This window comes from Dermacentor silvarum, chromosome 10 (assembly GCF_013339745.2).
Source record: "Dermacentor silvarum isolate Dsil-2018 chromosome 10, BIME_Dsil_1.4, whole genome shotgun sequence".
NCBI classification, from domain to species: domain Eukaryota; kingdom Metazoa; phylum Arthropoda; class Arachnida; order Ixodida; family Ixodidae; genus Dermacentor; species Dermacentor silvarum.
Genome location: NC_051163.1, coordinates 80,175,118 through 80,189,573, shown reverse-complemented (window position 1 = coordinate 80,189,573; position 14,456 = coordinate 80,175,118). Strand labels below are relative to the sequence as shown.

General features: G+C 46.9%; 1 protein-coding gene across 1 annotated transcript in view; it reads right to left on the bottom strand.

The window, feature by feature from the left end:
• Positions 1–12,460: 12,460 nt before the first annotated feature.
• Positions 12,461–14,456, bottom strand: part of LOC119431660 (choline transporter-like protein 1) — a 39,012-nt gene continuing 37,016 nt past the window's right edge. Inside the window, exon 15 of the mRNA XM_037699138.2 lies at positions 12,461–12,601. Within this exon, the coding sequence (XP_037555066.1) occupies positions 12,539–12,601 (63 nt within the window). The 3' untranslated portion in view covers positions 12,461–12,538. The remainder of the gene's footprint in view (positions 12,602–14,456) is intronic.

The following is a 14,456-nucleotide window of genomic DNA, read 5'->3' as shown; positions in this document are numbered from 1 at the left end:
ATTTACAACTTTATACGGCTGATAAAGCTACTATTGTTATTTCGTATAGCTGTCTACTAATTTGCTGTCGCAAGTGATGCTTCGCCTTTCGGGTGAAACGGCGACTTTTGCGTGTAAAAGAAATAAAATGGCACTTCGTCTGTTATTCTACTGGTACGGAGAAATGTCAATAATGGGTTTATGTACAATATTTACACAGTGACAGCGAGTGGCACCGCAACAACAAAGATGCCGGGCCGGGGCACCGGTCGTCCTCTTTTTCGTCCTCTATGCAATGTCTCAGTGGGTATGCGCCAGCGTTTGGAAACAAAACGAAATGTCTTCTTCGTCAGCCGGATAGGCGGCTGGTGACACTATCTTCTGTCCTAAGGTATACTAAACGCCAGCGCTTAGCACGTGTCACTTCAGCTTGGCACAGAATTTCCCGAATCATGCAATGCATAACCGTTCCCGTTCGCTAGAAGGCCCCATTTAGGCCCCTTTAATGAGCGGGCCCGAGTCCAGCCTGGGCCCGCGGCTTCAAGCGCGGGCCCGACCCGAGCCCGCCGAAAAGCGCTTCGGACGGCCGGGCCGGGCCCGGGCTTTCGGGGCGGCCAGGGCTCGTGCAGAGCTTTAATCCATAGAACACCATCCAATGAGCTTCACCGCAACACCAAACTTTGTTCTCACCTTAAATGGTTCGCGCTTGAGGCGATCCTCTCATGTTGGCCTTTTAAAAGCCAAGCTTTTGTTGCGATCCTTACTGGGTTTCGTAAGCGTGGGTTATCTGTTTTCTAGATGAATAGGCCAACCAATCACAGCGGCATTACTCCCACCGCTGTGTTGCTTGCACCACCATTAGATAGTGCTCGCCTGCGTGCATCCGCGGAGCAGGTTGGCTAACTATCTGACACCGCCCCGTTTGAAAGGGGATGTCAGTGAATCATTGTCATCATAATCACTGTGGCAGTGGCGGCGCCATCCGTGCAGGGGACAGATAAAAATAACCAGAATACTCACCTTCGCGGAACAAGCAAGCAAGCAAGCATCCGCGTCAGCGGCAGTGGCATTGCATTAGACTCTCTACTTACCTTGAATAAAGCCGTCTGTGTCACTTTGTGCGGATATTCAATCAACACAAACTCATGTTTCGACTCTTTATGAACTCCCACAACGCTTCGCTTTTATATATATTCCAACTCGTTGAGTCTGATGCATATTTTTATACATATGGACTGCCTGAGATATAATGTACATGGTATGCGTGCAACATAACTTGAATAGCTCAAGCAAGGTGAGTCATATCATTGGAGTTTCTAGTTTCCTTTAACGTAGACTTCGCGAAGGAATAATTATGAGCATATATCGGTTATCTGAACTGCACCATGCCGCCATACGCGAACACGATGCCGTCAGCATTTGCGTTAGTGACCTTTCAACTGTAGACTGTTTTTGGCGAGATCTGATTATATTTCAGCGTATCTTTCATCACGAATTTCGAGAGCCGCACTTATATTTTAGGAACTTGTTTAAAACACGTTATATTAGGAGCATGTACAGAAACAATGCAAGCAGGTTAATTCAGAGAAAAACCAGACCATCGCCGGTTCTACTCAACATCGGCAAGAATTTGTATCCTGCACTCATAACGGTGTCTATGCCATCCCACTCTCCTGCGAATGAAACGTATGTTGGTCAAACTGGCAGATGTATCAATGAGAGACTAAAATATCCTCAATATAACGTCACCAGAGTAATCTCGGGCGATCTGGGCATTCATTGCCGAGACTGCAGTGGCTGCAAATCCGTGTTTAAAGATACCACTGTTTTGTATAGGGCTCATAGCAGGACGACAAGGGAGATCGTGCAGGCCTATCCAATTGCAAAATTAGGAGAAAGGTGAGTGAGCAAGCCTTCAGCGTCGCTATCCGAAAAAAAAAGATACGATACCCAGGTTTATCGCTCTAACTTTTGCAGTGTTTGTTTTCATCATGCCTTAGACATGTGTACGGTTCATCGATATGCGCCACTGAATATTTCTTTTTATCCTTTCTATCTTACTTTCTTTCCACTCGTTCGGTAGATATTTATTGGTAGCGTGCGAAAATAAAATCTATATTTGAAAGTAGCGCTGTCTCTGTATGTATGTTTCTTTCTACGTCCTCGTCCAGCCGCGCTTACACATTCTACCATGGGTATATTTTATACCTAACCTTTTAGAGAGCAGTGTGTGCGTCAGCTCTGATACATGAGTACTAACAGCTCGTTGTCACATGCAGCACGCTACGCGAACAGAACAAGAAGTGCATATAGGCTTCAGATAACTGAAAGCGTTTTCGCCGGTGAGAATATACATCATAGTGTCATAAAGGCATCTCATTTGAATTTACATGCTTATTTCTATGCGATGGCTCACATTTGTTTTCTTGTACGTCATTCCGAAAACACGAAAAAAAATCAAATACCACTAGGCAAGAACGCAGCATACCTTCTGCTGAAGAGCTTGCAAAGAATCAGTCGTTGTGGCGTTCCAAATGTAGTGCGACGATTTATTAGACGGCAATGACGTCTCAGACAATCGAGATAGTCCACGAACGCTGATCGTGTGCACAGCGGCAGATGCAAGAGTGCTTCTTCTTCCTCTTCACTACACAATGAATAAAAGCATCACCAAGAAGAACATATTTCTTGCGAATAGCGTCATTTGCCCCTTTCACTCGGGTTGCTGTCGAGGATGCTTCGCGAAGATGGGTGCTTTCGCGAAACCAAGTTGTGGGGTGGGCCAGGAGAAAGGGGTTCATTCGTTTGATCATTCGTTCGTTCGTTCGTTCGTTCGTTCGTTCGTTCGTTCGTTCGTTCGTTCGTTAGTTCGTTCGTTCGTTCGTTGAATCACTCATTACATCATTCGTTCCTAGGATCGGGCTATTTGGGAGTAAGCCCTGGGTTATGTTTAAGGAGTATCCCAGGGTGACGAGTGTTTCGTGTAGTATTCTGACGAGAAAGCATCTAAGCACAGGCGTAACCAGGGTCGTAACCTCCAGTATTTGAGTGTAAGGATATTTTGCATAATATGATGTACAACATACACCTGTATCTCCCCCCCCCCCTCCCCAAAGTTAGGTGCCTGTCCGCGCCCCTTCCCACACGCGCGACACATTCAGGGCTGGGTGGCTGCATCTAATGTAATGTTTGAAACCACATCTGAGGTGTACACTGAGAAATTTTACTGAAGGGCTCGTAATTTAAAAAAATTCACACGAACGTTACGAGTTCGTCACATGAATGTTTGAACGTTCACCGTAGTGATGCCTAGATGTTTTCGGTCCTTGAAGGTAGGAAGATCCTGCTTCCTCCATAACGTTTCTGTGTAATCGGTGCTTTATAGTGTCCTGGTTAAAGTTACTACGCTGTGGTCTTTGACTTGAGTGCTCGCTAGTTTTTAAGCGTACCCTGGCGCAGCCGAGTGCTCTTAGGGTTTCACTTCGGCCAGCGTTCCCGTGAAAAGACTAAATGCCGTGATGTTAAACACCATCTGCTTCGCGCGATGGGGTTGGCAAACTCCCAGTTGGCCACCTATTCAGGCAGGAAAATCTGAGTTGGGACCGCGTCGCGGCAAACATTGAACGATTGTGCCGGCGCAATCGCTCGATTCTACCACCCGTGAGGCGCGGAGGGCAACACTATCTGGTGGTGTTGCAAGGAACCCAGCTTTGCGTCATGGGACCGAATGCTCATCTCCTATTGGTAGAGGTACCCTTTTCGCGAACATTCGCCGATCTTCGCGAGCTGCAAAGGCCTCCACTGCGGATGGCACCAACTGCGTGAAGCTGGCGAACGAACTGAAGAAAGCCCACGCTACAAAATTATATAGATGCAACCCACATGTTGCACTGTAGGTGAAGCAAAACTTTCGTGAAGCGTGTAATAAATCTCATAAATATATCGGATGTGAATAAATGGGTTCATAAATATCATATGCCACGAGTATCCTGAAGCTGTTTATGCTTGTGCACTGCACTGTTATGGTGTATGCCGAAATGTAAACACCTAGTCACGCCGATTCACACTTTGAGAAGTCGCGCCATATATTACTCAAGGATGCAAACGACGTTCGAAGTTTGTAAACGGAAGAAAAGATAGGAGTGCAAAGAAAACTTCCGTTAAGTATTATGAACACATCGACACACACACAGCTAATGCTTAAAGTGGCAATACGTCAAAATTTATACTCTAAAGACAGCAATATGTTAGCGTAAAATATTGTGCAGAAGCTATCGACGATACTTGTTAACGTAATCAAAAAGTCCGATCCCACGAATGAGCGAGCGATGAAACGAACGAACTAATGAGTGGTTCAATGAACGAACGAACGAATGAACGAACCCCTTGCTCCTGGCCCACCCCGCAACTGGATCTCGCGAAACCACCCTTCTTCGAACAAATCCCTCGGCGCCTTTGTATCTCACGTCGTATCAACTACCGCCGCCAGTCACACAAAAAAAAACGAGCGAGAGGGGTCAAAGAAAGCTATTCATAAAAAAAAAACAGTTCTTGTCGCTGATGCATTTATTCATGGGAGCGCCACCACGACTGATTCTTTGCAAGCTATTCAGCAGAAGGTATGCTGCGTTCTTGCCTAGTGGTATTTTATTTTTTTTTCATGTTTTCAGAATGACGTACAAGAAAACAATGTGAGCCTTCGCATAGAAATAAGCACGTAAATTCAAATGAGATGCCTTTATGACACTATGACGTATAGTCTCGGCGGCGAAAACGCTTTCAGTTATGTGAAGCCTATATGCACTTCTCGTCCTCTTCGCGTAGCGTGCTGCATGTGACAGCAAGCCGCTAGTACTGATTTATCAGAGCTGACGCACATACTGCTCGCTAAGAGAAGGAGAAATAGAAGAGAGGAAAGGCAGAGAGTTTAACCAGACACGTGTTCGGTTTGCTGCCCTGCACTGGGTAAAGGGGGTATAGAGATGAAAAGAGAAAGAAAGGAAATAGAGAGAGCACAGTTTCGCACACATTTGAAACTTCGCACGAAGTCTACAGACGGTCGCCAAGACCTGTCGACTTGAGGTAGAGCAACAAGACTTTCGTGGCTTTCTGTACCATCGACGCATACGGCCATGGTCCAAGGATCTTCATTTCCGAAAATGGTCGAGAGTCCAGCCGGTTCAATGCTGTTCGGAGAGCTTCACGCTCGACGTCGAACTGGGGACAGAGACATAAGACATGTTCAATTGTTTCTCTGGTTCCACAAGAGTCGCACATGGGCGTATCCCCCATTCCAATGCGGAACGAGTAGGCCTTTGTAAATGCCACCCCGAGCCAGAGGCTGCACAAGACTGTCGCCTCGAAATTCACAGGAAAGATACGCTGAAACAATGATGAGATCTCGGCAAAAACAGTCTACAGTTGAAAGGTCACTAACGCAAATGCTGACGGCATCGTGTTCCCGTATGGCGCATGGCGCAGTTCAGATAACTATGTGCTCATTATTATTCCGTCGCGAAGTCTACGTTAAAAAAACTAGAAACACCAATGATATGAGGCACCTTGCTTGAGCTATTCAAGTTATGTTGCACGCATACCATGTACAGACGTGAGCAGCCTTGTCTATATATGAACGCGGGAACCGCTGCGTCCGGGGCTCTCCGGAGCCAGCCAGTGACGCCTAACGCTAACTGTTGGGTCGCACGTCTAACGGTAGGTGCTCGGCACGTTTGGGCTCAGCAACTACCGTTAGACGTCGCTCGCTGGCTCCGGAGAGCCCTGGAAGCCACCGTTGCCGCGTTCCAGGCAAGGCTGCTCACGTCTATACATAATAGCTCAAGCAGTCTATATGTATAAATTGCAGATCGCAGGGAGAGGCCTTCGTCCTGCAGTAGACATAAATATAGGCTGATGATGATGATGATGTATAAAAATATGCAGCAGATTCAACGAGTTGGAATCTATACAATGCAAAGCTTTGTGTGAGTTCATAAAGAGTTGAAACATAAGTTTGGTGTTTATTTAATGTCCACACAAAGTGACCCGGACGTATTTAATTAGGCTAAGTAGAGAGACCAATGCAATGCCATCGCCGCTGCCGCGGATGCTTGCTTGCGTGCTTGTTCCCCGAAGATGAGTATTCTGGTTCTTTTTTTCAGTCCCCTGCACGGATGGCGCCGCCACTGCCACAGTGATTATGATGATGATTTATTGGCAGCCCGTTTGAAACGGGGCGGTGTCAAATAGTCACCCAGGCTGCTTCGCGGATGCACGGAGGCGAGCAGTATCTTGTGGTGGTGCAAGGAACCCCGCGGCGGGAGTAATCCGCTGTGATTGGTGGACAATTCGGCAAGAAAACAGATCACCCACACCTATGAAGCACAGTAACAGTCGCAAGAAAAGCTTGGCTTTTAAAAGGCAAACATGAGAGGATTGCCCGAAGCGCGAACTATTTAACGTGAAAATGAAGTTTGGTGTTGTGGTAAACCTTATTGGGTCGGTGTTGTAGAGATTAGAGCTCCACACGAATCCGGGCCGACCCGAAAGCCCGGGCCCGGCCCGGCCGTCCGAAGTGTTTTTCGGGGGACTCGGGACAGGCTGGGGCTTGAAGCCGCGGGCCCGGGCCAGACTAGGGTCCGCTCGCTAAAGGGCCTGCCTAAGTCGCGCCTTCGAGCGCACGGTAGCGTTATGCATTGCATGATTCAAGGAATTCTGTCCCAAGCTGAAGTGACACTTGCAAAGCGCTGGCTCTTAGTATACCTTAGCAGAGAAAATAGTGTTACAAGCCATCTATGCGGCGGACGAAGAAGACGTTTCGTTTCGTTTCCAAACGCTGGGCGCATAACGACTAATACGTTGCATAGCAGACGAAAAACAGCACGACCTGTGCCCCGGCCCGCCATCTTTGTGGTTGTGGTGCTACTCGCTGTCACTCTGCAAATATTGTACATAAACCCCTGTTTGACATCAGCCTGTAGCAATAGGATAACAGATGAAGTTCTATTTTCGTGCTTTTACACAAAAACGAACATTGTTCCCGCGTCAGGAAAAATAAATAATACAAAAAGCCGCTCTTCAAGTCATTTCATGTTACCGCTTTTGCGATTGCAATATGACCACTCTCGTCACTATTATATTATTCTAACGCTAACGCAAGGAATGCCTCTTTCTACTTGTGCGTTTTTTTGTATGCTGCATGCTCGTCAATTCACCTGTTTATATATATACAAATCATCATCATCAGGCTATATTTATGTCTACTGCAGGACGAATGCCTCTCCCTGAGATTTCCAATTACCCCTCTCTAGCACTAGCTGATTCCAACTTGCGCCAGCAAATTTCCTAACTTGATCACCCCAACTAGTTTCCTGCCGTCCTCCACTGACTTTCTTTCTCTAGGCATGCATTCTGTGATAGTAATAGTCCACTGGTTATCTATCCTACGCAGTACATGGCCTATATATATATATATATATATATATATTGACGCGTACTCTATGTAGACGTTTAAACGACCATTACAGTATGTGCATTAACTGACTCTTAGTAGTAGGACAGGGTAATTCGAAGACGAAGAAGATGTCTTTGTGCTGGTGATTCTTAAGCTGTTCCGCCGTCTTGTCCAACGTGTTGTCTCTTGTTCGCGTTGACACGTGACAATATATATATATATATATATATATATATATATATTGTGTATATTATATACGCCTGCGGACGGTTCACCCAGTGTTCTCAGGGCTACTGTGAGATCAGATCTGAGGCCAACTCAGAGTGATGGCTTGCTGACCGTGTTAAGGAAACACCAATCTTGCTTTAACGTGTGTTCGGATGGCTTGGGTAAAACAACCGTGGCCACGCATCGCATCGAAACCGACGGATCCCGCGTCATTCGTCGCCGCCCTTACCGCGTATCGTCTGCTGAACAGAAAGTTATAGAAGACCAAGTCAACGACATGCTCGCTATGCTCGCGTTACGACAGTGAAGGGGTGCCCGTAGAGATGCGAACGAAACCGTTCCACTGCAAAGATGACCGCCAGACTTTGTTGGTCGGTCACAGTGTAGTTGCTCTCGGAGCGACTAAAGGACCGGTTAGCGTACGAGATCACGTGCGCGCTGTCCCCAATACGCTGAACTAGCACAGCACCGATGCCTACGCCACTGACTTCGTTGTGAATCTCAGTTGGTGATGAAGGATCGAAGTGGTGAAGAATTGGCTGAGACGTCAACAGGAATTTCAGCTGGCGAAACGATGAGTCGAAATCGGCAGTCCCCTCAAAGGGAACGCCTTTTTGGAGCAGGCGTGTAAGGGGATGAGCCATGTCAGCAAACCTGGGAATGAATCCGCGAAAGTAGGAGCACAAACCCAAGAAAGTTCTTAACTGCTTGACAGAGTCAGGTACCTTAAATGCTTCTACGGCCGCAGTCTTTTGTGGATCTGGTTGGATGCCTTCTTTAACGACCAGATGTCCTAGCACTAGAGTTTGTCGTTCCCCAAAACGTTATTTTGGCAAATTGAGCACAAAACCCGCCTTCTCCAAGCAGTTTAAGACCAAGTCCCAACGTTTGTTGTGCTCACTAAACGGTCGCCCGAAGATCACAACGTCGTTTAAGTGGCACATGCAATCTTCCCATTTCAGACCGCGTAATATCGTGTCCATGAACCTTTCGAACGTTGCGGGCGCGTTACACAACACGAAGGACATCACGTTAAACTCAAATAGTCCGTCGGGCGTTACAAATGCTGTCTTTTCTATGTCGTCTTTGAGCACAGGAATTTGCCAGTAACCTGACCATAAATCGACCGAGGATAACTAAGATGCCGCTAAGAGGCCGTCGATGGCGTCGTCAATTCGTGGGAGCGGATATTTCTTAGCAACGGCGTTTAGGCGACGATAATCAACGCAGAACCACCCCGTGCCGTCTTTGTTCTTCACCAATATCACGGGGGTGGCCCAAGGACTAGATGATTCTCGAATGACGCCTTTGCACAGCATTTCTTGGACTTGATCGCTGATTATCTTGCGTTCTGCCGGAGACACACGGTAGGGTTTTTGTCGGATTGTCTGGGCGCCTCCTGTCGGGCCGTCGTGCTGCGCAGATTCCAATACTGAGGAGTATTTCGTAAGCAGGGCCATCAACACTCGACACTCATGATCACTTAGTGATTTATCAATCATGGAAAGTATCTTCGTGCTCCCGGGGCTCGAGGCTCGAGACACTGGTTGCTCCTCCATCGGGTAGCTCTGTAAGTACTCCCACCGATATGGGCGAGTCTTCCTGAAATGTGGCAAGCTTTAGGCCTTGAGGTGGCACTGCCGCTTCAGTGGAACAGGTTAGCACCCACAGACTCGCGCATCCATTGATCACTGAGACAACGCAGTGCGGAATCAACACGTTTTTCCTTCAGTTCCGTTTTGCAGGTTCCACTGCAGCATCGAACGAGATACCAGTCGGAGATGAACATGCGACGGAAACACGCATCGCGGATAAAGCGGGCACAACTGTATCAGCAGACACGCAAAACACACTCTCCGGACAAGCTGCACTTTCAAAAAGCACGGGCGAAACACTCGTGCCGACATTGAGTTCTCCCGTCCGGCAGTCAACATTGGCACCACACAATTGCAAAAAAGTAAATCCCCCGAATCATTTCATGCGAGGAGCGAGGAAGAACAGTAAACTCTGCACCCAAAGACACATCCACATTACACACACAACAACCGGCTGTATTGATTCACCACTGAATCCACGGAAACTTGTGCACTGGTCGCAACCAAACATAAACTTGCGTCCCAGAAGGCCTTTAAACCCCATACTCATGACCGATACAGTTTCTTTCGTGCCGACTAAAACCCCTGTAGAGACCCCATCAATCAGCACATCAACCTTATTCTTAAGCATGAAAATAGTTGGAGGCAGTTGAGTCGGCAGCGCATATTTTCCAGCGGCCTCACCTCCATCGGCGGCGCTGGTTAGTTTCCCGGAGGGGGCGACACGAAACGGTGCCGACACGAAACGGTGCCGATGCAATGGCAACGTGAATCGCGCTCGAGGGGATGGTGATCGGGAGGATTGGAAGGCTGGTGGTGGCGTCAGAGTCTGGTCGGAGGCAGGGGAGCGCTAGCGGTTCCGGGTTCTTTCTTCCCCAAAGTAGGTCTCCTGGGCGGTGCGTTGGTCCTCTCGGAAGTGGTTTCCTGAGGTGGAGTCTCCTGGCCACTGATTGCGCAGCCTAGACGGCTAGACCGCATAGTCGGCGCTGATGGTCCGTATTTCGATGCTCGGCGTCGGCTATAATACCTAGCTATGTGGCCAGGCATGCCGCAGAAGTAACACACTGGCAAAAGGCAAACTTCAGCATGCGGATTGAAGTACTCTGCCGAAGACATCGGTAGAGAGTACCGAGGCTCTTCCCCTTGAAAGTCGTAGGTAGCGGTAAGTGTTCCTGGACGAAAGTTGCGTGGGCGTTCATCAAAACATTCAGGGGGTGGATCATGACGTGGTGGTTCGGTCGTTTCGTAATGCGGTTCGTCTCTGGAACCGCTAAGATCCACGTTCACCGAGTGGTTCCAAGTAGCCGAAGGGGGTTGCGTAGTATGAGGGATAACGCGACGCACTCCTCATAGGTTTGGCTGTCGGCGCTCAATGAAAACATCACGCGGGAGCCCTCCTGGTGATTTCTGTAAGTACTCTTCAAACGAGGGAAGTTTCTTACTGTCAAAATAATGATCTTGGGCAAACTGAAAGCGCAGAATAGTTTGCAGCAGCTATCTCTTTACCGAATACGTACAGTGAGCCCCCATTGCGCGTGGTCGACGCGATGGAGTCCCCCACACCAGCTTGCGTGAATGGTAGGCAATCTCTGAGAGCGGACTATGTGAAATATATTTTTATAGTGTGCTGTCCATACAACCAAATTGAGCATAACAGAATGAAGCCTCAATGCATTGATCGCACGGGTTTGCAGCGACCGACTGCGCGTCTGCATGCATGTCCGCGCAAAATGTTTCGCTTTCGCTGCGAGCGCCTTTTCACACCGTGCCGTGAGCTTTAGGCCGCAGCATATGAACATTTGACAGTACACAAGCAACCATGGCGGCGTGAACGCTATCAGAGCTGTTCAAAAATATTTTCGTTATAACTAGGGACTTAGGTGCTATAGGGCGACTCGTAATGTACCATCGCGACGATTCAATGTTTTTTTTCTTTTCTCCTAAATTATTGGAAGTTTCAATATCGTTATTTCTCAAGTGGCGTCGGTCTTCTGGGCGGGGAATTTCCCGCTGCTTCTTTTTGTGATTTCAGTACATTCATTCTTTGGTGCTAACACAAATATGAGCATACGCCATGCCTTTCTTGAATGTACTTCCTACCGTTCCCTTTCCATTCTGATGAACTTGCCAGTATCTAGCATCAACAAGTTCATAGACCGAATCTTCATGACATTAACCGGGCAGCGCGCGCTGGCGAGCTTCTCATTGCGTGCTTTCTGCTACTCCCCGAACACCGCAGCCCCAACGCCGTAGGAGAAATCTCCCCTCGCGGAACTCCTTGCGGCACACCCCAGCTGTACTTGATGGCTACTTGCCAGTTCTAGGTTTCGCAATCCAAGCTACACGCAGCTTCGTGGCCTGCGGGTACGTGTGAAGGCTGTCACCGGGCTCCGTTGCGTACGCGTCCGGCACTGCGCAGTACCGAGCAATAGCCTAACACGTCGGACGCCTTCAAAGGCAGTCACTACCTATTATAGTGCTTTCAAGTGCTGTCAAGCATTCACCCGAAGCGGGAAAACATCCCCACTTAATCAATACCATAGCGCTGGTGGGAAAAACTTTCGTTTTAAGCTCGCTTCGGCGCTTCCGAAGCAGACGACGAGGCCGCAGTGCCCACGTGATTAGATCACTGATACCACGTCACGCCGACGGCGGCGCCAGCTTTTCCAGTGGTGGCGCTCGCCCCCAATAGCAGTCCACGCAAAGCATCTCAATCGATGATTTGCGTTTTAGACTAAACTGCGACTTTTTTGTTACCTCTGACAGATGTTGCTAAAAAAAGATTATTTGCGATCATCTAAAGCGGGCATAATTTTCGTTTACTCCCTAAGTGGGGCCAAACTTGAATTCAGAGTTGAGGAAGTGCTTTTTTTTCTTGTGAATTCATTTGATTAGTCTAAAAGACCCCGTTCGGGATATCACATGAGGCATGTATGTACATAGGTGTACAAAGGTGAAAACAGGTGGTTACGAGGAAGTGGTGCTAGTTTTTCTGGGGAAGCTGGTATTTTTTGTGGAAACAGCTTTCGAAGAACTCTATACTATTTGGGGGTGTAATACGGCCACCCATTCAATTGCGTCAACCATTTTGACATGTTCGGTGCAACTTATACGGCATATGAGTTTTTCATTAGCGTAATTCACAGATAGTAGTTATGGGGAGCCCTTAAAACAACTTTGACTCCAATGGTATGTACCAGGCCGCCATCAATGCGTGGCACTTTAATAAAAATATGTCTTTTTTTTACACTCTGTGCATTGATCCATGTGAGCGTGTACCATAGTCCTATGACGTCACTCTCGTGCTTCCAATGTCCGGAAGTTCGTTCTTGCTGTCATGCATGAAGGCCTGCATTGCAGTCAAAAGAAAGAATCAAACTTGGGTTATCATGCGAAATCGCACAGGAAACCTTCTACGAAAGTTGTTTCGTAAGTATTTCTTGCACAGATTTGACTCCATCGTTATTGACTAGCAGCTGTCAGGCCCCCGTTTTGTGCAGTAAACGCATAAAATTCATATTCAAGCACAAGAAAGTACCTGACACAGATGGCAACCAGTGTACTAAATCATATGACAATTCTTGAGAAAATAAATTAGCTGTCATATCAAATACGGGAGCGTTCATACAATTGGTTCAATGGAAGTATACAAATGAAAATTTTGATGCAGCTAGTCTCCCAGTTATGTAAGTATTGGATTGCTCTATTGAATCTAGAAGGTACAGAGAGTTTAGCTAACACAAAGTGTAAAGACGTGCGCAGGCGCAGTGTACTGCTTGTTTTTACTAGCCTCATTCACGCACGGTCGCTTTGATGTCGATTGATTTAATTACCTGGGTTATATAGTTATTAAACACTCATTGCCACTTAAAGAGCAACTAGAACGCGAAGCACCTTAATTATATCTGATGTGCCCACTAACCTCCTAACATATGGCATTTGAACACTCAAGAGCACAGCCTTTCAGGTAACTTTGCACCAATTAAGTGCACATGATTAGCAAAAAGTGTTACAATGTCATGAAATAAAATAGAAGTGTAGCTAATGCCTTCGGGTTCTTTCTGTGTTCAATGTCTCAGTTCGATCTAGCGCGTTATCATCATATTACTTCTAAATCAAGTATATTTATAGCAATGTGCGTGAAGTACATTGAACGTTATCATCATATTACTTGTCAATCAGGTATATGTATAGCAAGTGTGCGGGAACTACGTTGTACAATAGCTTTTTACGTAACACCGAACAAAGGGTGAGACAAACAGCGCCCGTCCATCATGGGCTAACACCTTCGGAATTTCAAGCAAAGCTTTCGTCTCCTTTACCACTTGTTTTCTTTTTTTTTTCATGGCTTACAGTGGTGCGTCGCGCCAAAAAGGTTACTAGCCTTTCCGTTTTGTGTTTCTTTTTCATTTGTCATGACGAGTTCTGATCCGGGTGGACCACACAAATCTACAGATTGCAGTTTGAGGCGTTACGCTGCAAAGCGAACCAACGTGTTCTACATTGTGTAGCAATAGACAGCCTTGACCCAGTACCGGCGCAATAAGAACAAACAGGGTATGCACAGTCCTCGGCCCGGAAAGTTAGCACCAACGAATAAAGGAAGGACGGGCTATACAACCGAAAAAAACAACTCTCTCCTCTTTATTACAATATACCTAGCTCTTGCGGAGGAGCGTCTTTATGCACCTAATTTTACTTGCTTTCTCAAACTTCCTCTCCCTCCCCGGACAGTCTTCACCAAAAGAGCTGTTCGCGCACGCTAATTATATATAAAATATCTAGAACATTTGAGTAGGTTGCACAAGATTTTCACCGCAACGTATTCCTAGTGAGCGTAACTCTCCTCTGCCTAGTAAGGCAGTAGATCTTGAGAAAAATCTGCGCATATACTGACAGATCATACAACTATCTCTAAAGCGCATATACCTGCTGACAAAACAGAGCATAAAAGTCGATGACCTGTTCAATTTTTTTATTATTTCTCCTATTGGGCTATCCATTTTGGGACCATTATGCAAGTTCCAGTGTGTAACACATTTTGTCGAGCAGTCTTCCAGAATGTGTGTATGTCTACAACATAAGCGGTATATAGATGCGTAAATGCATTAGAATTTGTGTTGTACTTATCTCTACATAAACCTCTCATCACGAATGTTCCCTTCGATAAGCGTCATGCACAGATTCCGTTCTCGTGATTTCGC